The sequence below is a fragment of the Musca autumnalis genome, unplaced genomic scaffold, assembly GCF_047663935.1.
Source record: "Musca autumnalis isolate F117 unplaced genomic scaffold, ASM4766393v1 scaffold_1, whole genome shotgun sequence".
Classification (NCBI taxonomy): Eukaryota; Metazoa; Arthropoda; class Insecta; order Diptera; family Muscidae; genus Musca; species Musca autumnalis.
Genome location: NW_027411644.1, coordinates 89,848,917 through 89,872,361, shown reverse-complemented (window position 1 = coordinate 89,872,361; position 23,445 = coordinate 89,848,917). Strand labels below are relative to the sequence as shown.

The following is a 23,445-nucleotide window of genomic DNA, read 5'->3' as shown; positions in this document are numbered from 1 at the left end:
AAAACCGGCAAAAGTAGTAAAAGTTGTAAACTGCTTGTGTTGTGTCTGAAGTAAAGGAACGCTTTTCGAGTAAAAAGTGGTAAAACTTGAAGATTCTTGAACGTAAAGGAACAGAGCTATAAATTGTGAACTATAGCAATTTAACGATTTCCTTTTATTGACGAGTTTGATGTGTGGCCACATCGCATAAAGAACAAAAACAAAGTTTGAATTTGTTAAACGTTAGCATTTGTGACTCACCCTGTAGCAATTTTGCAATTTAGCGCTTTATTTTTGAGTTGTCGGCATCTGGTCATAGCCCATTCGTCCACAAAAATATCCGATATCAAGATGTCAACTTCTACAAGGCCAAAGAGGAGAGCTGCTATAAAAGCTGTACAAGTGATTGAAATTAGTGATAATGATGACGACGATGATATCTATGGCGGAGAGTCACCAGAAAAAAGGCCAAGGACTGCAACTAAACTTGTTGCGAGAAAGCCACGGTCAACTGTAACAAAGGAACCGAAAGAAAAAAAGGAGCCGAAAGAGAAGAAAGAACGCACAAAAGCAACGACAACAACACGAAAGCCAAGAACTACCAAAAGGACTAAAGCTGCAGCAGAAGAAGAAAAGCAACAGGATGAAAATACGCCACCAAATGTTTTACCCAGTGATTGTGAAAATGTTGTGGAATCCATTGACATAAGCGAAGACCACAACGATGGACAAACACATAGTACGGGTATGGATAGCTTTGAAGATGATGGTTGTGATGTGAGGCCACATCCTCCGCCACAGAAAATACAGGGAAGAAGTAGTTTTTGGGGTAAGTAGAGAGCAAGAGAGGGTTTTCTTGAAAATTATTTTGCAATATTGCCACTTTCAGCACGACGAAAAATATGGACCATTGACGAATTGTTGGCTGAAACAGCCAATATTGAGCCAAGAGCAGCCAAAAATATTGTTAATCTATTTGAAAATGAAAATACCATTCCATTTATTTGTCGCTATCGTCGTGATTTAATCGATCACATACAACCGGAACAATTGCGAGAAATTAAAACCACCTATACGGAAATTGTGAATTTGCGTAAAAAGGCCGAGACTATTGTGACGACCTTGGAAAAGGAGAATGTTATTGATGAGGAAATTCGTACGGAAATGTTGTGTGCCAAGTCTCCGGAAGAATTGGAATTTTTGGTAAGCATTGTGGTTCTCGATTCGATTTGGGGAGTTTATCTATTTTCGTTTGTCTTCATTTTTAGTATGCACCTTACAAACCAGCCAGTCGTGGTTCTTTGGCCGAAAGGGCCAAAGCCTTAGGTTTGGAAGAATATGCTGATCGCTTGTTGCATGGTGAATTACCCCATGTCCATTTGAGGAATATCATAGATTGCAATAACCCAGACTTAGATAGCGAAGAAAAGGTATCCAATGGCATATGTCACATAATATCGCACAATATTAGCAAGCATACCGGGGTTTTGGAAGAAATAAGGCGCTTGTAAGTACATAATTTTGGAAAGTATATTACATTTTTCAATAATATTTCAATTTTATAGGCAAAAAGTACATCGCATCACCCTTAAGACTTCCAAACTTAAGCCCTCGAAGGATGGTAAGGGTTCAGATGAAGCAGCTGCTAGCCATCATGGTCATGGTAGTAATAAAAATGATGCCACCAAATATGAAATGTATTATGACTACTCAAATGATGTACGCTATTTGAAACCTCATCAAGTATTGGCCATAAATCGTGCTGAAAAACTTAAATTTCTTTCGGTTAAAATAATCGTAAATGATTATTTTCGCAATGACTTGGAACGTTATGTACGTTCTATATTCTTGGAGGAAGGTGTCAAGTATCCTTTGCGTTTGGAAATTTTCAATAAGTCCTTTGAGGAGTGTTATAGCAAAAAATGTAAATTGATGGATATTTTCGTTTAATTTATTTATTATTAATGTAGTTATTTTGTTATAGTGCAACCCCTGGTATCACGTCAAATACGTTCGGATCTTAACGAATCTGCCAAAAAAGCTTCCATTGATGTCTTTGCCAAGAATCTCAAACAGTTGCTGTTAATGTCACCCCTAAAAGGTGAACGTATTTTGGGACTTGATCCAGGATTTGCAAATGGTTGCAAACTTGCTGTAATTTCGGAAACGGCCGATGTCTTGGAAACTGGTGTAATTTATCCCCATCGCCGTAATGCGGATCCCGAAGAATGGGGTGAAAAATTGGCGAAAATTCTCAAGAGACACAAGTAAGATTAGTTTGGTAATCGAATTGTCGCTAGTGATGTTCCATATGAAGACTGTTCGAACGCTCTATGGGTCTTCTGATAGAAGATCTTTGGGTCTTTTCATAGAAGACCTTTGGGTCCTCTCATTGCTCGAATTCGGCATAAGTTGAATATACGGACTGGATTCGGATCGATGATAACAAAATTTCTATTTAAAGGAAAATTCTGTTCGCGTTAGCCGAGATTTGTTCCTGTCCATAGGAGAAAGTCTTATATATCCCCGGCCGAAGGCCGGCTATATATGAAAAAAAATTCGATTTAAACTAAACTTATCGTCAAAACCAAGGGAATTTTTGAACTTTCGGTGCCTATATCTCGGGAAGTATGGACTTCCTGCCCATGATATATACATTGGCGTGATCAGCACGGCAAACCCTACCTGTGATAAAAATTTCAGATGGATCCGAATCCAGTCCAAACATTCATCCTGGTCCTCGAATTCTACTCGCGAGTGAAGTGAAGAAATTGACCACCCAAACCAAAATTGCCCCCTCCAATAAATCGTCCTAATTCAAAAAAAAAAAAAAAACCGACCAGAAGACTCGTAGAAGACTTTTGGACTTCTTATAGAAGAACTTTGAGCCTTCTTATAGATATTCTCAGAGAAGACCGTTTGGCCTTCTCATAGAAAACTTTTGGGCATTCTCATATAATACCTTTTGGCCTTCTGTAGAAATCCTTTTGGCCTTTTTATAATTTAATATTTCTCTTTTCTCTTACAGATGCCGTTTAATTGCCCTGGGCAATGGTACTGCGTGTCGAGAAACAGAATTTTGGCTTTCCAAACTCTTTGAATTGGGTATTTTAGATGCAAATCAAATACGGTATAGTATTGTTTCCGAACAGGGCGCATCGATATATTCTTGCAGCGAAATAGCTAAGAAGGAATTTCCCAATATGGATATGAATGAAATAAGTGCTGTATCGATTGCTAGGCGTCTTAATGACCCTCTAAGTGAATATGTTAAAATTGAACCACGTCATATTGGTGTGGGAATGTATCAACATGATATCAATGAAAAGCAACTGAGTGAATCACTAAATGAAGTGGTTTCGGAATGTGTCAGTTATGTGGGTGTTGATATCAATACCGCAAGTATAACGGTATTGAAGTAAGTAACACATAAACTTGAGTTGGAAAGAAAATATAGAGATTTATCGCAATTCCTTTGGTTTCAGGCACATTGCTGGTTTGAGTGAAAAGAAAGCAGAGAAAATATTACAACATCGTGCTGAAAATGGTCCATTTAAGACACGCAAAGATTTGCTGCAGGTCAAGACAATTGGTGAAAAGACATTTGTACAATGCGCTGGGTAAGGATCCTAGGGAATAATTTTAATATTTTACTGTTTTGACCCCATTTTCTTTCCTCTCTGTTATAGTTTCATACGCATTGATCCCCACAGCTTGGGTGGTCGTATTGAAAATCTTCTAGACTGCACATGGGTACATCCAGAGAGTTACACAGTGGCCAAAAAGTAAGCCCAGTAATTCCAAGATATTAAACCGTTTTCATTTTAAAGGCTTCCTTGTTTTCCAGAATAATTTCCAAATGTAAATTGCAATTGGACGACATGGGAACTCCACAGTTTATTGAAAAAATTGGCGATTATGTAAAATCAAATAATATTGAAACATTGGCGAAGGAATTTAAAACCCCCAAGGAGAGAGTAAGTTAACAAAGTAGTAAATCTAATTTTTTTCATTTACGCTTTTCTCTTTTTGGTCACGTAGTTGGAGGTTGTTTTCCAAGCACTGCAACGTGAACTTTTCAAAGATTACCGTAGCGATTTCGATAAGAAACCCCTGTTTAAACAGGGTCTAACACGTATTGACGAACTATCGGAATGTGAGGTGTTAACTGGCGCCGTTACCAACATAACACACTTTGGAGCCTTTGTTGATGTGGGCATTGAATGCGATGGCCTAATACACGTCAGTAAAATGGGAAATGCCAAATTATCGATTGGTGATCGTGTTACCGTTTCGGTAATTTCAATAGATGTTAAACGTAAACGTCTGGGATTACGTTTGGAGGAGATGCTTTTAGAGACGGATACTTCATTTACTTTGGGTTAAAACAGTTTTCATTAGAATGGTTAAGTTGTTTAAGAAGGAAATAAAAAAGATATTAGTTTTATTTATGGAAAATGTTTGGTATTTTATTAGTATTATTGCAGATTATACAACTTAATTGTAATGGACTCCGGAATAAGATTATGGAATTGACAAATTTTATGAATGATATCCATAGCAGTAATTCACACAGCAAAATTTGAAGGAAGGGGTTCCATACGATGACGTGATTTCATGGCATCTTTATTTATTTATTTATTTCAAAATTCATATATGATACAAAGCCTCAATGGCCAATTAAACGTATCTCAAGACAAAAAACCTGAGTTATAAAATAATAAATTCAATTTAATTTACTTAAATACATTAATATATAACAAATAATTATTATTTAAATGCATATATATTTCTTTCTTCGGCTCCCCAGCCATAAAAACAGTTAAAGAAGAATAACAATAACAAAAAAAAGTCCAAAGAGTAGTAACTCAACATGTGCTGATTATTCAAAGAGTAACATATTATACATGACTTTAAAAATATATGGATTGTTGTTCACGTAGCCTTTGCATGTATCTAAGGATTTTCAAACGAAAAGAGTTATTGGTGTGAGAAAAAATACGTAGTTCTAATGGTAAATAATTCCAAAACCGAGCGACTCTGACTAAGAAAGACCTAGAATATACATCTTTCCAAATCCTAGGAATAAAAATCTGAGGATTTCTGGTGAAGTTTAAAAAAGTAAATGTCCTACTAAGAGCAAAAGGCATGCCATTTTTAATAAGATTGTAAAAAAGCAACACACAACGATAATTGACAAACATATCAAATGAGCACCCTAGAAAACGAATGACATGTTCAGATACATGACTTCTTCGTCGAAGATTAAATAAAAAACGTGTAATAGTATTCACAATACGGTTCACTTTGTCAATATTTCCGCCAATAGTGCCAGAATATACCTCAAATCCATACAAGACTTGAGATAACAATAGAGAATTCGCCAGCATTAACTTAATTCTGTAAGGAAGATATAAATTTGATCCATAAACTCTACGCAACATACCCCAAACTCTCCCAGACAAAGCATCAATATGACTCTCAAATGAAAGATCACAATCAATAATTACACCCAAACACTTGTGCTGCTGTACGAAGTCGATTTTAGTGCGATCCAAGAAGATGTCAATATTAGGCAAAAGGTTATTATTACCAAAAAATAACGCCTTGGTCTTAGAAGGGTTGACTTTTAATGAATTCATTGTCGCCCAACGAAGAAAATAATCTAGATTTGAATTTATATTACTTTCAAGAATGTTGATAGTATCACGTCTACTATTAAAGAGCAAGAATATATCGTCTGCAAATATAAAAGTAGAGCAAAAAACAGAATTCGTGCAACGAGGAAGGTCATTCACATATAGGATAAATAGAAGGGGACCAAGTACAGATCCTTGTGGAACACCAGAGAACAAGGGTAGGCAATTAGATTGACAACCATTTAGAACAACAAACTGGCTCCTATCACACAAGTAGGAAAAAATTAGTTTACAAGCAGATTTAGAGAAGTTAAACTCATCTCTCAATTTTAAAATAAGTGAGGTATAATTAATAGAATTGAAGGCTTTGGACAAATCTAAGGATATAAGAACACTAACCATATCATCGTTGATGGCTTCACGAACAGATTCAGTTAGTTGAAGCAATAAATGAGTAGTGTTATGTCCCTTGCGAAAAGCAAATTGACAATCATTAATCCGACTTTCACAAATCTGAAGCATTTGATTCTTAATGACATGCTCCATAATCTTTGATACAGCAGGCAAAATAGAAATTGGCCTCAAGTCATCAGATTCCCTAACAGACCGCGATTTTGGAATTGGCACTACTCGAGCTGTCTTCCACGCAGATGGGAAAACTGACGTAGTTAAAATAGAGTTAAAAAGGTTCAGTATAAGGCCCGAGACATATGGAAAAACTAGTTTAATGAAGGATACAGGTATGCCGTCAATACCAACAGATTTAGATGTAACCTTATTTATTGCTTCACAAAGCTCATCTTCATTAATGCAACGAAACGAAAAAGACGAATCAGCATCTAGGAAATCATCCACATTAACAGATACATCGTAAGATACATCAGAAGCATTTGCAAAGAACTCATTGATAGTATCTACATCAATATTTATCCCCTCATTGTTGTTTCCAACACAGCCATGACTTCTTAGAACCTTCCAAAGTCTAGTGGAATCCATTCTTCCATAAAGCCTCGCATAATGAATTCTCCTCTCTTTGCGTACAACAGATTTTGCCTTGTTCCTGTACTTGCAATAGACACGCCAGTTTTGCCGAGATGGGTCCCTTTGGAAAGAAAGGAAAGCCAAATCCCTTATCGAAGTAGCAAACCTGACTCCACTTGACTGCATCCAAGGATCACCCGAGTAACGAATTTCTTTCCTAGCAATAGGAACAAACGAAAAAAGTTCATCGAAGAGAGAACATAAATAAGAACATTTAACATCCACATCCGTACACTCTACAATCAAACTGCTATCAAAGGAGGCAAGGAATGAAAATAAACCATCCCAATCAGTGTTCCTAAAATCGCGGAATTCAAAATAGTCTGGTAAAGGATTATAATTAATAGAGAGAGATGCAAAAATAAGAGCATGGTCAGAAATCGCAGGACACTGAACCTGATTAGAGTAGCTCAAGAGAGCACAGTCACTGACTAACATGAAATCAATCAGAGATGTCGACCGACTACGTAAGTCAAAGTGCGTAGGGATTGAGTTATGAGCAATATTTAGATTCAATCCAGTACAAAGTGACCGAAACAGGTTTGCTCTCGAAGGATTAAATAAATTGCAGTTGAAATCTCCAACAGTTATTATATTAGTATACTCAGCAAACATGTCACAGTGAAGGTTCTCAAAAACATCTACATTACCCGAAGGTAAATAAACAACACCGAAAAGAAGTTTAGTATTAGAAAATTGCAACTCTATGAAAAGAGACTCACAATGTCGGACTGAGGTTTTAGAAACATACTTGTATTGAAGACCCTTAGAAACATATATTCCAACACCACCACCTCTAGCTGCTATCTGACGGTCATTACGACACATGTTGAAGCCTGGAATAGAAACAGCAGAATCCAGTATATCAGACGAGAGCCATGTCTCAGAAATAGCAAAGATATCAAATGTACTATCTTCCAAAATACGTTTAATTTCATCAAATTTAGTAGTAGGTTTAATGCTCCTGCAATTTAGATGAGCAATTTTAAGATTATTTTTATATGGATGCAATAAACTTTTTAGATAGGTGTTACCACTCACTATTACACCAAGATTATCGTTAAAAGACATCAAAAACATAGCAGATGGGGAGCCAAGTAAGGAAATATAAATGCGAGAATCTTTTGGAAACACTACGATTCATTATAAACAAAAATTCAATCAATAATACAGCTCATCGCACAGTTTAAAAAAAAAAAAAAAGAGATCAAATAAAATATCAACATATGCATATGTATACAACTTTGAATGAAACAATTGAACCAGCATCCAGCTGAAAAACCTCATAGAGGTAAAAAAGAAGTTGTAAACTAGCTACAGCTGTATCCAGGTTTCACAATATGAAAAAATAGGTATATAATAAAGAAAATAGATCAGTCAATTATGATTTGTGAATAGCAAAGAACAACCAGAAGCATCTCGTTCAATCTGTTTACCATCAGGCAGCGTAATTTTCGCTCTAGCTTTATCTCCGTTTATGATTTTGTACTTCGAAATAACATTCTGTCGACGAAGCTTATTACAGACGGCATTCAAGCTACTAGCCTCAGGAGAAAAGTGGTCATTCAAATAAACCCTTCTCGAAACATCTCCGCCATCAGCTGGGAGAATATCAGATACCCTTAAGGATCGACTCTTAAAATATTCACGCATGATTTTATCTCGAAGTTCTGCACAGTTAAGCTTCACCAATATATGCTTCTTGTTATGAATGTAGCAGGATAAACCGACATCACGACGTTCTAGATTCACTTTAAAAAAAGCTGCTATAGAAATCACAGTGCCAACCAAATCATTCAGACCATCAGGCAATCCACTTATAAGAAAATCCGCACGATTCAATCTACGGTGCAAAGCATTATTTTCCGCTTTAAGGAGTTTATTTTCATCCTCCAGAGCTTTAACCGACGTTTCAACAGCAGCAACTTTCTCATTGCATCTCGCAATATCATTTTTTATTTCATTAAGGCAGGACGTCATTTGCGCATTCAATTTTTCAATAGCCGTCTTTATTGAGCCCAGCTCTCCCTGATGCAAAGCAGTGAAGGAATCCAGTTTCTTGTTAATGTTTTGTATGTCATCTGAAGTTGCACCACGGTTATTTCGGCTTTTATCAAGGTTGGATTCACAGGTGGTGCAAATAAAGGCACTGACTCTAATTGCCTTAAGTGCAGCAAGCTCTTTTTCACTTAAATTAGCACAGGGTCCATGCACCCATCTATCACAAATGTTGCACTGAATAGAACCTGGGGCGCCTGGATTTTTAGTCACAGGTTCATTACATTTACCACACAATGTTTGCTTCTTCGCTGCAGGCATATTGCATTGGTGTTCAAACGAAATCGCGAAATATCCGATGTTTTCGTTATCACTTGAACCAATGCAAAGGAAGTTGTAAAAGATGCGATCTTCTCATCAGCATTTGAACCCATGCAAAGGAAGTCGTGAAAGATCCGATCTTTTCATCAGCATTTGAACCCATGCAAACGAAGTCGTGAAAGATCCGATCTTTTCATTAGCATTTGAACACCCAATAGAGATGAATTTTGTGTTTTTATTTATACACATTTTTCTAAATATATAAGATTAATTTTTAGGAATAGGCTTGATGTGATCGGAGTCTCGAAATGATATTGTCATTGCAAAGGGTTGGTGAAAATGACATGCCAAAGCATGGTGGAAATGACATGCCTAAGCATTGGTGACAATTACATGTCAAAGCATTGGTGTAAATGACATGCTTTGGATCCAAAAATGAATAGCATCTTTAGGGGACCACGCTCATATAAAATTCATCGATGAAGATTCTAAAGAGATGACATGCCGGATCACTTGCACCCATGATTGAATGACATCTTTGGCATCGAACATTTTGCTGGGTACTTTTGCATAATTTCAAGAAAATCATTGACATTTCCGCCATTTCCATCTCCAAATTAATGGCGATGACAACTTAACGATAATATCGATAGCCATCGATATGTTAAAACATATCGAAAATATCTAAAGTGGGGTTCAGACGATCAGTTTTGACTGACAGCTTTTGGTCAAATATCGATTGCTTCAGTTTTGTTGTGCTGTTCGTAGCGGCCAAACAGTCATTCAAGTTGGATGACAAACCAACAGTCAAGTTGAAAAATTACTGTGTTCACATATCTATAAAATCATATAAATAACAACTTTTATTAATAAATATGGATGACAAAAAGATTGGATGTGCATTTTTGATCATTTCGCTTTTAGAGGAAGAAAATAAAGTGACAAGAAAAAGGAAATGGGTCAGAGAATGACTTCGATCACAAAAAATTTCATCACACTCGTCCATTTACTCGATTTTTGTTCATAACGTTGTTGTGTTTGATCTGCATAGCAGGCTCGAACAAAACGATCAGGTTTGATGAGTTTTATCCGCACACACAAAATGAGCGTTTGTGGTTGTGTGTTTTGTTCAGTAACAAGGGATGATCGAACATATGACTCGTTGGTAAACGTTCATAAATCTGATTTTCGTTTTCAATCGAGTTTGCTCTGGCTCAATGATTGTTCACGTGTTCGCTCAATTGCCTCACCTCTCTCTCTATCAAACTGACAATTGCCGCAAGTAAACTCGCCTAATGTAAATTGGGACTAAGCTACTACTTTTTACTACGATAACATTTTTTCCTTTATGTTATCGGAAAAAATAGTAAAAATTAGTAGATTCTTGCAGTACTGGAACATACCAAATATTTATAAAATATTTACTTTAAATAGCATTTGCTGTAGTATGTATATAGTATCATATACTTATATGAAACATAAGAAATTAATTTTGAATTAATTAATTTATTAAATCATAATTTTTAAATCATATAGGTACATACTTTATTGAAATTAATGTTTGTTGTACTTTTATAAGAACCACTGTTGTCTCAAATCCAAATGAAATGAACGATTTTTTTCAGATAAGTGTTTCCACCGGGCTGATTCGGTAAGAGTATTTTATAAAATAAAACTAATTTATTTCATTTTTCAACTCAACGTTTCGTTGGTCTGTTTCCAACTTCTTCAGGAGTTCTTTATTATGAAAATCCTAACGACAAATACAATTGGTTACTTATACAGTTTTTTGTTTAGATGGATTTTTCTTTATACTTACAATTAGTTTTAGTTACATTGTTATTAAATATTGCCATTAAAATATAAAAACTGGACACCACAACACAAAATTTGTATAATTTAATCAAATAATCAATAATAATGTAAATAAAAATATTGCAGCACTTAAATCTAAATCACAGAACTGTTAACTTTAAAAGATTGCAACTGAATATTGGAGTTTTGTGTTATCTTTATCCTCTTTGGTATTGATTGATTTGTGTATCCTCTCTTGTATACGCAAGCTCTATAAAGTATATCTTTTACTCTCCCTTTTTTCCTTATCCAATATTCGTACATTCTCAAAATCTGCAGTGTGACCATGTTCTTTTATATGCTGTGCTAATGCAGTGCTTTCTTTTCCTTTTTTTTTATGTCAGTTTCGTGCTCATTTAATCTTATACTAAGCGTTCGTTTTGTCGTTCCAACATAAACCATATTACACTCTTCTCCTTTATTGCCTTTACAAGTTATTTCGTAAACAACATTATTTTCTTTTAGTTTTTCTGTTTCGTTTCTTTTGGAGAATATTCTCTGTAGTGTTTCGTTTGATCGATATGCTATTGTTGTGTTGTTTTCTAGTGATGAAGTTGTTATTGTTTTTAGTGTGTTTCTATCTGTAAGCTTTGGTATGTAGGGGATACTGAAAAACTTAGTTTTTTCCTGCGTTTCATTTTTTGTGTTGTTGATTTTCATATTTTCAATTTTTCTGTTTATCAAATTCCTTATTATATGCATTGGATAATTGTTTTTGAGTAGTATTTTTGTGATTATTTTAATGTTAGTGCTAATGTATTCTTCGTTACTGAGGTAAAAAGCTTTATTTATTAAGTTGTTGGCAGTGTTTTTTTGTTTTTTATATATATTTAATTTCTACTAATTTATTAATTTTTTGTGTATGTACATTTTAAATATTGTAAATCGAAAATATCCACCATTCATACAATTATTCACTGTAACTCATTTTTTAACACACACACATACTATTTTCGTCTGTTGTGATTTCAATCAGATTAAATATTCTGAGTTTGAGTGCGATCAAATCACTCTTCACAAGGAAAAATCAAAATAATCACATTCGCTGTGGCTGATCGTCCCGTTAGTAGCAATCAAATATGAGTTCGTAAACAAAGCAATCAAGCGAGCCACTTGAACGTGAACATCCAACTTCATTCAATTCAAGTTAGGTCACAACATTTCTTGTGTTTGTGTGAGCGACTCGAATAAACAATTTACAGCCGACGGTCTGATTGAATTGAATTAGTTTTTTGCATGGCACAATTACCAGGTAGATGCATCAGCAAACAACTACAACAAAAACGAGTTCAGTACTGTGAAATGTCAAAAATGTTTTCCAAAAACAAAGCTATTCACACATTTTTTCAACAAAATTTTGTTAGGCAGTTATTAATAAACAAATTATAACAAAAATCCGTCAAAAATTCACAGTTTTTCTTTTAAATTTTTATTTTTTAATTTTGTGTTTTCAATTACAACAACTTTTTTGACAGCCCACAGTACATCAGCTGGGCTGAAGCGGGTACCTGTATGATTGTGCAATGGTTTTTTGTTATGAGTGTTCGATCATACACAATCGCACTCAAAGCCAGTCTCTGCAATGGGTAAAAAAATGGATAGCCTCCCGAAAACAATATTCACATGTGAATATTTTAAAAGAAATTCGAGATTCTGAGCCAAACGCTGTCCACTACAGCTCCAGAAGATTCAGATTGCTTTATTTTTTTTTTTCAATTCCCTTCTGTACGATGAGCGGATTACGTTTATTTTCTTCTTGACGTCGTCAATAGAACAATCCTTCTTGTATTTGTTCATAACATTTAGTAGTTCTCCATATTAGAGCTGGCAAAAAATCGATGGCACTATGGATAATATCGATTGTTATTTAAAAATTCAATATCGATAGATAGTTTTACCTATCGATATTATGGGTACTTTACACGATATGTTTTTTACATATGAGTCACTTCTCCCATACAAAATGTATATGCAAAGTGACAACTTATATGTAAAAAACATATCGTGTAAAGTACCCATTATCGGAATAACAACCCCTAACCTGAAATTCATTGAAATAAATAGAAATTTCGCTACTTTTCGGTTATGTGTGTGTGAGAAAGTAAGCCCGTAGTCACACGTACACATTTTTCGGTAAAGTAAAATGTATTTTTATATCTATATATATAAAAATGGTGTAAAAAATGTATAGTAATTCATAAAATGAGAACGGCTAGGCCGATTTCTATAAAATTTTTTTGTCAGTTATTCGTATTTTCGAGGAGAAGGTCTTTACGGAAGAAAATTTTTGAAAATCTCTCTGGAGAAGTCGAGAAATTGGAAAAATCGAAAATTGAGTTTTTGTATGAAATTTTATTCCTTAATAGCGAGACGAAGTTCGCCGGGTCCGCTAGTTTTTTATAAAATAAAAGCAATTGTTTATTCTGTCTCACATTTCTGTGAACTACTTGTGCAAAATTTCAAGAAAATCATTGACATTTCCGCCATTTTAATTTCCAAATTAATGGTGATGACAGCTTAACGATAATATCGATAGCAATCGATATTTTAAAACATTATATCGAAAATATCCAATGTTGGGAATATCGATGGTTTGCCAGCTCTACTCCATATGCTTTTGTTTTAATAGGTCTGTACGATAACCAAAAAGTTTGTGCAAATTTGCACAAACTTTTACAAAATGCTGTTCGATAACAAACTTGCAAAGTAAAAGAGAGAGAATTTGGAGACAATTGTGAGAGAATATTGCAGAGTTTTGGAGAGATTTGTTTACAAGTTTTTGCAAGGAAAATTTTTCTTGTAAGAATTTGCAAGTTTGATCAGCTGATTTAAATTCGAATGTTTTGGCGCGGACTTCTTGGCAAAAACATAAACGAACGTTTGGCTATTAAAATAAATACATAGATATAAAAAAGGGGAAAAATTATTAAATAAATTATGGAAAACGGTAATGTAAGTAAAATAACTTATTTTGTAGTTTCTGGTGACTATTTTTTTATTTTAAAGGTATAAAATCTCAGCAAAAAGCAGTGCATCCATGGAGTAGGAGAAACACAATGTAGACGGCCAGGTTTTCTCAACGATATCAATAAATATGTATGACAAACATCAAAGGGGATTATAGTTGTAGCAACAATAAGGGCCTCGTCACATAAGAGGCAGAAATGCTTTCAGCCAGAAACCCAGGCTTCTTATGTACCGAGCCCTTAACACGATAGCCGGGTGGAACTCAGTTCCGGATCATTGGCGCAAGTCAAGTCAACGGGTTTGCCTGCATAAGTCAATCGACCACTATCTAATAAGAACGTGGAAGGAGAGCCACTATATTTGAAGGCACAAGCTACAACACCATTGGATTTTCGTGTCTTGGATTTCCGTGTTGCCCTATCTCACAAACTATTGTCATAATCCAATCCGCATTCTTGCACTCAGAACAAGATGTAGGAAAGGCCAGAGAAGGAGAGAAGATTATTTTCACATCTGTTGACACAACATCAAATAATATAGCTGTTAAGTGTGTACAAGTATGGATCGGAGAAGAATTTTAAATGGAAAATAAAAAAAATGGTAGACACCTTCAATTGTTAAATTGGAACTCCTTTCCTTTACCGACCCAACGCAGAAAATGATGAAAAAATTACCACAGATAGAAATTTTTATCCCGATTCCAACCATGTATTGCTTTTGTTGCGGAAATGTATACTTCCCGAGATATGGGCCTCAAAAAATCCACAAAGGCCCTAACCTATTCTTCTCTAAATAGTCGGCCTTCGGCCGGGATTTAAGACTTCTCCTATGGACAGGTGCAAATCTCACGGATGGGAACAACAGTTTCTTTTAAATTAGATATTTTTGGAGGTCTATATCTCGGGAAGTGTACATACCCTTCAACAAAATAATACATCGTTTAAATCAGTATAAAGATCAGTATTTGTGGTAATTTTTTAATAATTTTCTGCGGTGGTTTGCCAACATTTTATACAAGGGACTTTGTGAAACTTTGGAGGCCCATAACTCGGGAAGTATAAATTTCCGCAACAAAAGCAGTACATGGTTGGAATCGGGATAAAAAGCACTATCTGTGGTAATTTTTTCATAATTTTCTGAGGTGAGTGGGTAAAGGAAAGATAAGCCGTTAAATTTAATCTTTTCCGTTGTTGTTCTTTATTGTTGACCTGATGTAATTCTCTTTTATTTTGATTGTTGGTTCGGCTTTAGGTCATAGAAAATAAAAAGGTGTTTGGTTTTTGTTTTTTATTATTCTTTTATTTCTCCAATATTTCGATTGTCATCGACAATCATCTTCAGGGATCTATTTCACAAATAATAAAACACATATTACAAATTGATAAACAACTAAATATAACACAAATTATTACATTTTCTTAGCGAAGATCACCTGTGCTGGTTTAATGTCACCATCAAACTAAACTTTTTTACGTCTATGTTTTTGTACTAAATTTCTATACATATGTGCACAGTGGTCTGTATCGGTCTTATAATTAATTATTTTTTCATTAGGTACGTCTATTATATGAAGCATCTCCAAAGTGAATCGTCGTTTATAATTAGTTTCCTGTGATAATATGTCTACATTCTTAAAGTTCGGTTTATGCGCAGTAAGTGCACAATGGGCCGCCAACGCTGTTTTTTGTTCCAATGATTTGTCTGTTTTTTGATCCGACTTGTGTCCGGATAGTCTAGTTTTCAGTTTGGTTTTTGTCGTACCGACATATACCTTCTGGCATACGTTGGTGTCGTCCCCGTTACATGTGATCTTATATACTACATTGCTTTTGTCCTCTTTTTTAATTTTTGATTTAGTTTTACTAAACATATTGTTGACATTATTTTTGGTTTTTAAAGCTATGTTAAATTTATCTTTATCATAAATATTCGATTTACAGAACCTCTCAGAAAAACCGGGAATGTATGTAACTGCCTTGTATAATTTTTGCGTATCGTCTCTGTTTTGTTGCTGCTTAATTCTTTTTGTGCGTTTTATTAAATCATCAATCGTTTTTTGAGGGAAATCATTCATGGTTAAGATGTTTTGTATTTTTAACTCGTTCTCTGGATGAAATTGTGGGTCACTTATGTTTAAAATCCTGTTTATAAAGTTCGTGGCAGTATTAATTTTTATTCGTCGAGGATGTTTAGAGTAAAAGTTAATCAATCGTCCTGTAGCTGTGGGCTTTTGGTACCAGTCTAGTTTAAGTATGTTACCTTGTCTCATTATAACAGCATCTAAATACGGTAGTTTGTTGTTTTCTTCAATTTCATGGGTAAATTGTATGTTTATGTCGTATGAGTTTAATATTTTTAATGTGTTTGCGACCTCTGTTTTCTTTAGTATGCAAAAAATGTCGTCAACGTACTTGGTTAGCATCCTCGGTTTTATAGTCATTTTTCTCATTGCAGCGTCTAATAAGTCCTCCATTACTATGTCAGCAATAATCGGTGACGCTGGCGATCCCATTGGATTAATCTTTTCCGCCAACTTCTTGTTTATCAAATCAGCTGACTTCTTGCAAGTTTTTGCAAATTGCTGTTCGAGAACAATCTGCAAATTTTTTGCTTCGAGAGAGTAAAATTGGTGGAGAGAGGTTACTGAGAACTTGCTGAGTGCTTGCAAGTACTTTTTACTTGCGAAGTTATCGTACACACCTAATGTCGCGCATCATATATTCTGGACTGGTTATGTCCCAGAGGCATCTTTGCATTTCATAGCAACGAAAAATTCCTTTAAAAATTCATTTTCGTTGTCCATGTTTGTCGTCTTGTTTGCAATTTTTTGCTTGGCCGATATTAAAATGAAGGAAAAGATTTTTGTCTGCTATTTTTATCTCTTATTTGCAATAATAATCAATCAAATTAATAAAAACACACGACTTTTTTAACTTTTATTTGATATTTACTCTGCTAATTTATTCCTTGACTGACGTTGTTTCGTTCACACGGTCAAACAAACAAACAACCAACAGCTGACTGTCCAACATCCACAAAAAATTTTGTGGTTGCCTGACGACTGACAAAAATGAACGACCACACTGGCAAGCAACCGATTATTTGAGCAAAGCTGTCAGTCAAAACTGATCGTCTGAACCCCACTTAATGTTGGGAATATCGATGGTTTGCCAGCTCTAGCCTGATGACTGACAAAAGTGAGCGGCCACACTGGCAAGCAACCGATTATTTGAGCAAAACTGACAGTCAAAACTGATCGTGTGTACCCCGCTTTATGAAAAATGCACTCCGTTTCGTTAGTACAAATTATTAGATTCTTGCAGTACTGGAACAGACCATTTATAATCAGTTGCTTCCAGAGACAAAAAGAGTGTGTCCATTTCGAAGAATTTGTTATAAAATAAAAAAAATACACACTTGCCTATAATGAAATAAAACTCTCGTTTGTTGTATTTTTGGAAGAATGTATTCGTTTTTATTATTTTGTATTTATTTATACTTTTTCTCATTCGTTTTGTAGATTCCGTTATTCATGTTATTATTTGTCATTAATTGTTTTTAACAGTTTTATTTATTTATTTTTTTCAAATATTTATTAAAGTGTATATTGCTGTGAGATTTTATTTTGCGAAAATGATTGAATTTTTTGTAGTGATTTTTCCGTTTTACAATTTTCAGTGTTTTTTTGTCTAAAATGTTTTAAAATGTTATCGGTTGTATTTATGTATTAATGTGTGTTTCATTGCTGTATAAATCATAATGTGATACTGTTTTACATTTGAGTTTGAAAGGAATGCATAACTTTTTTTCTCGCTTAGGTAGTAATCAAAAAAATATATAAAGCAACATTAAGTTTATAAATCAAATGCATTTTAATTGTTTACGGTTTCTTTTGTAACGATTTTACATTTCATAGATGTGTGTGTTTTTGTTAAATACATATCCAAGTGTTTGGTATTAATTGTTCATCGTTATTTAATAATATTCATAACTATATTAGTTTCGTTATTATATCTTATTTTACTTATAAAATCATTATTCCCCTAATCAAAGTCGTTTGTTTTATTTTCTCTTAAAACGCCATTTACACTAGCGGTTATTATCATAATAAACATCTCTATAACGTATAGGCAAAGGGATAATTATGATAATAAGAGTTAATGCAAACTTTCTCTAAGAGAGTGAAAACTCTCTCACTAGAAAATTCCATTGTAAACAAAATCTTTTCTCATACAAGGCAACTCTCCAAATCAGTTGTCACACTGTTAAACTTTAGCAATTTTTGTTAGCAGAAACAGTTAAAGAAAGTAACCACAAAATAAAGTTTTACTATTGAAATAGATAGACAATTGACCTTTTGACAATTGTCATTGACACTTTTCTCTTGTGAGAGATATATCACTGTTCTTCTATATCATATTTTCAATAACATCTAACTCTTCAATTCTATTTTACAAACCACAAATTATAATTCAAATGAAATGGTCGTTATATTTTCTTATCAAAAAAGATTTAAGAATAGTTTTCAATTAATAATAAATTAACACAAATTTGAAATTGTACACAAGAAATAACAGGTCCGGTAATTTTTTGGGATAGGTGGTGGTTATCTGGAAACAAAAATAAAGCAAATTAATAAATGTTCAATTAGACAGGAAATTAAACGGACATAAATAAATAATAAACGGAAAGAGTAATTCAATACAAACTTATTCCCGATAGCTTCAATCTTCATGAAGTATATGCCCATGGGAAATCGTTAATTCAGCCTGGATGAATAGAGGTTTCCGTATAGGAAATCGTTAATTCAGCCTGGCTGAATGGAGGTTTCCGTATAGGAAATCCTCAATTCAGCCTAGCTGAATAGAGGTTTCCATATAGGAAATCATCAATTCAGCCCGGCTAAATAGAGGTTTCCATGTAGGAAATCATCAATTCAGCCTGGCTGAATAGAGGAGGTTTCCATATAGGAAATGCTCAATTCAGCCTGGCTGAATAGAGGAGGTTTCCGTATAGGAAATCACCAATTCAGCCTGGCTGAATAGTGGAGGTTTCCATATAGGAAAACCTCAATTCAGCCTGGCTGAATGGAGGTTTCCGTATCGGAAATCATCAATTAAGCCTGGCTGAGTGGAGGTTTACGTATAGGAAATCCTCAATTCAGCCTGGCTGAATAGAGGTTTCCATATTGGAAATCAGCAATTCAGCCTGGCTGAATAGAGGTTTCCATGTAGGAAATTATCAATTCAGCCTGGCTGAATGGAGGTTTCCGTATAGGAAATCATCAATTCAGCCTGACTGAATGGAGGTTTCCGTATAGGAAATCATCAATTCAGCCTGGCTGAACGGAGGTTTCCGTATAGGAAATCATCAATTCAGCCTGGCTGAACGGAGGTTTCCGTATAGGAAATCATCAATTCAGCCTGACTGAATGGAGGTTTCCGTATAGGAAATCATCAATTCAGCCTGGCTGAATGGAGATTTCCGTATAGGAAATCACCAATTCAGCCTGGCTGAATAGTGGAGGTTTCCATATAGGAAATCCTCAATTCAGCCTGGCTGAATGGAGGTTTCCGTATCGGAAATCATCAATTAAGCCTGGCTGAGTGGAGGTTTACGTATAGGAAATCCTCAATTCAGCCTGGCTGAATAGAGGTTTCCATGTAGGAAATCATTAATTCAGCCTGGCTGAATAGAGGTTTCCATGTAGGAAATCATTAATTCAGCCTGGCTGAATAGAGGTTTCCATGTAGGATTGAACATAACTAAGAGCAAAAGACCAACTGGAAAGACTTATTCCAGAAAAGCAGAGGACATGCTGCTCAATCTGACCTTAACTGACGACGAGCGGGACACCATGGTGATCCTTACCAAGTCTACTAGGAAAAATGAAAGTAACATGGAGAAGGGAATATGCACAACTGGCAACAAGGTCATTTCCAGCTGGTTCTATATCGACACATACTGTTAAGAAACTTCCAAGGCAGGATGCCACAAGATCCTTGACTGATGATGGGGAATCCAAGGTAACTCCAACTGTGGTTATCTTCGCAAATTCGTGGGACAAGATCCGAATTTGCACACCGAGAAAGAGCTACTCTTGATCAGAAGAAATTTGAGGTACATGAGGAAATTCGAAGGAACTTACCCTCATGTACACCGATGCAAATTTCAGGTAAACAAGATTTTCCTTCCAGCTCCTATAGTTGCTCAAGGTAAGGTCTTCAAGGAAGCTGTACGGGAAGCAAAAAAGAATTGACAAAACCTACAGCTCTAAGCATGAAGGTGGAGTATATCACTGCTCCGAAGTCGAAGCCAAACCAGAAGGGAATGAAGAAGGCTAAAGAGTACACCAATAAACGAAACAACATCCTTAAAGGAGAACAATTGGCGAAGGTGTCTGCTTCTAAAGGCCTCGACACATAAGAAGCATGGCATTCTTGCTTAAGTCATATCTGATAAAAGACTAAAGGCGAAGTTCGACCTAATAAAAGATTTCAGAATCGCATTTGAATTAGGTTGAACTAGGTCTTTAGACATTTACCAGATATGACTTAAGCAAGAATGCCATTCTTCTTATGTGTCGAGGCCTTAAGCCCGACTCAAACCCGAAAGGCACGGCTAAACTGAATAAAATAATCGTTTCTAGGAACCGCCAGAAGTCAAGATAGTGGGGTCAACTGAAAAATCATCCTCTTCTGAGAAGACAGACAAAGCTTCACAGCAAAAAAAAAAAAACAACTGCGAAACGAGTTCGCTCTTCCGAATGCCGCCAACCAACGCCCAAGAAGATTATAGTTTCTCAGGTGGTCAACTCATAGATCCCAACGATTAGATATCTTTAAAGACTATGATTTTGGAACAAAAAATATAACATTTCAAAATAATAAGAACCAATTTTTTATTTGTTATAAATAATTTTTATTGAAATATTTTTTTAATTATTTGTTTATTTTATTTTTATTTTTTTTGTAAGAAATATATACTGAGAAGACAATTTGTTGTATTGCTTATAAGAAATGTTTAGATAAAAACAAAAAGAAATACAAAAACAAAAATGCGCAAATACAAAGAACAAATAAAAGGAACAACTTAAAAGTTAACTAAATTAATAAAAAAATGGAAAAATTAATTTTGATTTTTATTTTACAAAAAAAGTTACAAAAAAAATAGAAAATTTATGTATGTATGTATGCTGATTGTTACATAGTGCTATATGACATTTTTCATAATTTCATAAATTTTAATGGGAAGTTTTTCCTCTTATAATGATGATTTTTTTAGAATATTTTTTTTATAATTTTTTTTTTCATGTTAAATGTTTAATGATTTTGTTTCGTTATTTGTAGATGTTTGTTTTTTTTCTCTCAAATTGTTATTTATTTTTATCATTTAAAATGATAGTTTAGGTAATGTTTAAGTGTATGTTTTTGTTTGTTTATTATATTTATTTATTATTATGGTCTTCTTCTTCGTCGTTTTTATTTTGTTTTTTTTTTCTTTTCGTTATATATCGTTAAAAATGCTTATTATTTTTTTACTTTTAAATTTTAATTTCTTTTATTTTTTTGTCTTGTTTTTTTTTTATACATTTATTATGTGTATTTTAATTGTTAACTTAAAGAGTATACTAGTTGTATTTATAATATATAAATATTTATATATTTTCTTTAAAGCCTAGTTTTTTTTGTTTGTTTTGTAATATAAATGTTGTTTTCTTCTTCATTCGTTTTACAGTTAAACTAAACATAAAGTGATGATGACGATGTTTGTTGCAAAAGTAAGGTTATGTGTGTGTTCTGTGTGTAAAAAAATTAAAAAAATAGAAACACAAAAAAGGGAAAAATTAATATAATTTCATTAATAAGGGCAAAACAAAATTAACAAATAAGTTTTTATAAATACATAAATTTTATAAATACATAAATATATTTATTATTATCACGTAACAATTGTTAAATTACAGGGTGTCACAAACATGTTTTTCATATTGTACCGCCAAAGTGTCTCCAATCTCTTGGGGTACATTTCCATTAGATGTGCACAAAACAGTTGGAAAACGTCGATAAAACGGGCTAACCTTCTTTATGAGGATTTATTTGACGTTTGCGCCATGGAATTGAAATTTGAAACCCAGTGGGTTTATTGAATCCCGTTAAGTGCAAACGCGATATTACTCTTAATCGAAGCCATAGTTGAGAGACAACAACAAATAAACATATACGCTTTGTTTTATAAATATTTTTAAACAATATTTAATTTTTACTATTTTAGAATACAATTAAGTTTCTAAAACATAAAAAATGATAAGAAAGGGCAATGAAAAAATTGAAATATTTAAGAGAAAATGTGTCCGATTCTCTTTGTGCATCGCTAATTTACATTAGCGCTAAATAATGTGATAAACTGTTGCATATTGTTTTTTACCTAGTAATAGTACATTCACACTGGATTTAGTAAATCTATTGGTTTAAATAATCCACTGCGCATGCGTTAAAAAATCCTCATAAAGGAAGTTAATCCGCAAAATGTAAAGATGACTAATAGTACGGTTACATTAGAGTTTTTTTGCATGGTTAACCCACTTCATGAGGATTTATTTGATGTTTTCGCTATGAAATTTACATTTGACACTGGGTTAATCCGGTTATGTGTAACCGAGGTATAAACCCCTCATTTACATCAACTAGGATTTAGGAATTTTGTCGGCAACTCAGAAAATGAGTTAGAGAACCACACTACAGATGTGACTATTTAAATATGATTCCTTTTTTTTAGACCAGACGGAAGCCTTTGATGTTAGGACGCTCTCAAAATTAACTCTTTGTAGGCGACCAAAAGTACATCTGTTTAGACTACGAATAGCTTTTACATGATGATCAGGAGAAAGTCTTCACAAGTCTACAAAAGCCTCTCCCAAGAAATTAGTGTTTATATTCGGCTTGAAGGAAGTCGTTTTAGACGATCTTAAGGAGTCTTTATGAAGACACATTATGGTCCCCTTTTAGAAGCTCGTCATGAAGTCTTTATCCTTGACCATAATCAGTCTTTATACACTACCACTTTCTTTATAGATAAGGAGAAAGAAAGGTGTCTTTCAGGACGATTAACAGAATCAAAAAAGGAACCCTTATAGAAAAGCTTTGACAACCTGGCGTTAAACATATTGGGTCGACATAGCAGATCTGACGAGAATAAAGGTGAACAGAAGGGAATCAGGGGGGTTACTCTGTATTGCAATGCGTTTGCGTTTGGTATTTTGCTAGCGCAAGATATTTGCGGTGCCAGAAAGGAAAAAGCAACAAAACAAGTAAAAAAGTGTCAGTCGGCTTTGCCGACAGATATATACCCTCAGCCAAGGTGAAGTGAAACTTTAACCTACGGACAGATCGAATGTATTTAAGGTCTGAATGTATTTAAAAATCTGAATTAGGAATGAACTGCACTAAGACACAAATGTTGAACTTTAGTGGGTGAGGTACCCTTGTGGAGGTCCGGTATGGTCCATTTTAGAAGTTAAACTAATTTTTGACAAAATATAAGGAGATCCAAAGTTTGGAAAAAATTGGTTGCCCCATTCAAGTGATATCGTCATAGCATTTTTGCCATAGCGCCATGAAACTAAGTTTGGATATAATATGACGAA

At 34.3% G+C, this 23,445-nt stretch overlaps 2 protein-coding genes across 2 annotated transcripts in view; one reads left to right on the top strand and one right to left on the bottom strand.

Moving 5' to 3' along the window:
* Positions 1-143: 143 nt before the first annotated feature.
* Positions 144-4,437, top strand: LOC141402833 (uncharacterized protein YdcI). Its single transcript, XM_073984830.1, has 10 exons — positions 144-808; positions 869-1,182; positions 1,248-1,486; positions 1,545-1,903; positions 1,964-2,246; positions 3,008-3,397; positions 3,465-3,599; positions 3,669-3,764; positions 3,827-3,956; positions 4,021-4,437. Exons 1-10 carry the CDS (start codon positions 331-333, stop codon positions 4,363-4,365), a joined length of 2,769 nt encoding a protein of 922 aa, XP_073840931.1. The 5' UTR covers positions 144-330; the 3' UTR covers positions 4,366-4,437.
* A 12,811-nt stretch (positions 4,438-17,248) lies between these two features.
* The window catches only part of Efa6 (Exchange factor for Arf 6), a 219,094-nt gene continuing 212,897 nt past the window's right edge, over positions 17,249-23,445 (bottom strand). The window contains 1 exon segment of the mRNA XM_073984950.1: positions 17,249-18,409. Coding sequence (XP_073841051.1) covers positions 18,406-18,409 — 4 coding nt within the window. The 3' untranslated portion in view covers positions 17,249-18,405.

Excerpts from the sequence above, each read along its gene's own strand:
- LOC141402833 (XM_073984830.1), top strand. The coding sequence starts at position 331 with ATGTCAACTTCTACAAGGCCAAAGAGGAGAGCTGCTATAAAAGCTGTA. Across the intron at positions 1,487-1,544 it reads TTGGAAGAAATAAGGCGCTT|GCAAAAAGTACATCGCATCA; the intron begins GTAAGTACATAA and ends TCAATTTTATAG. Across the intron at positions 1,904-1,963 it reads GGAGTGTTATAGCAAAAAAT|TGCAACCCCTGGTATCACGT; the intron begins GTAAATTGATGG and ends ATTTTGTTATAG.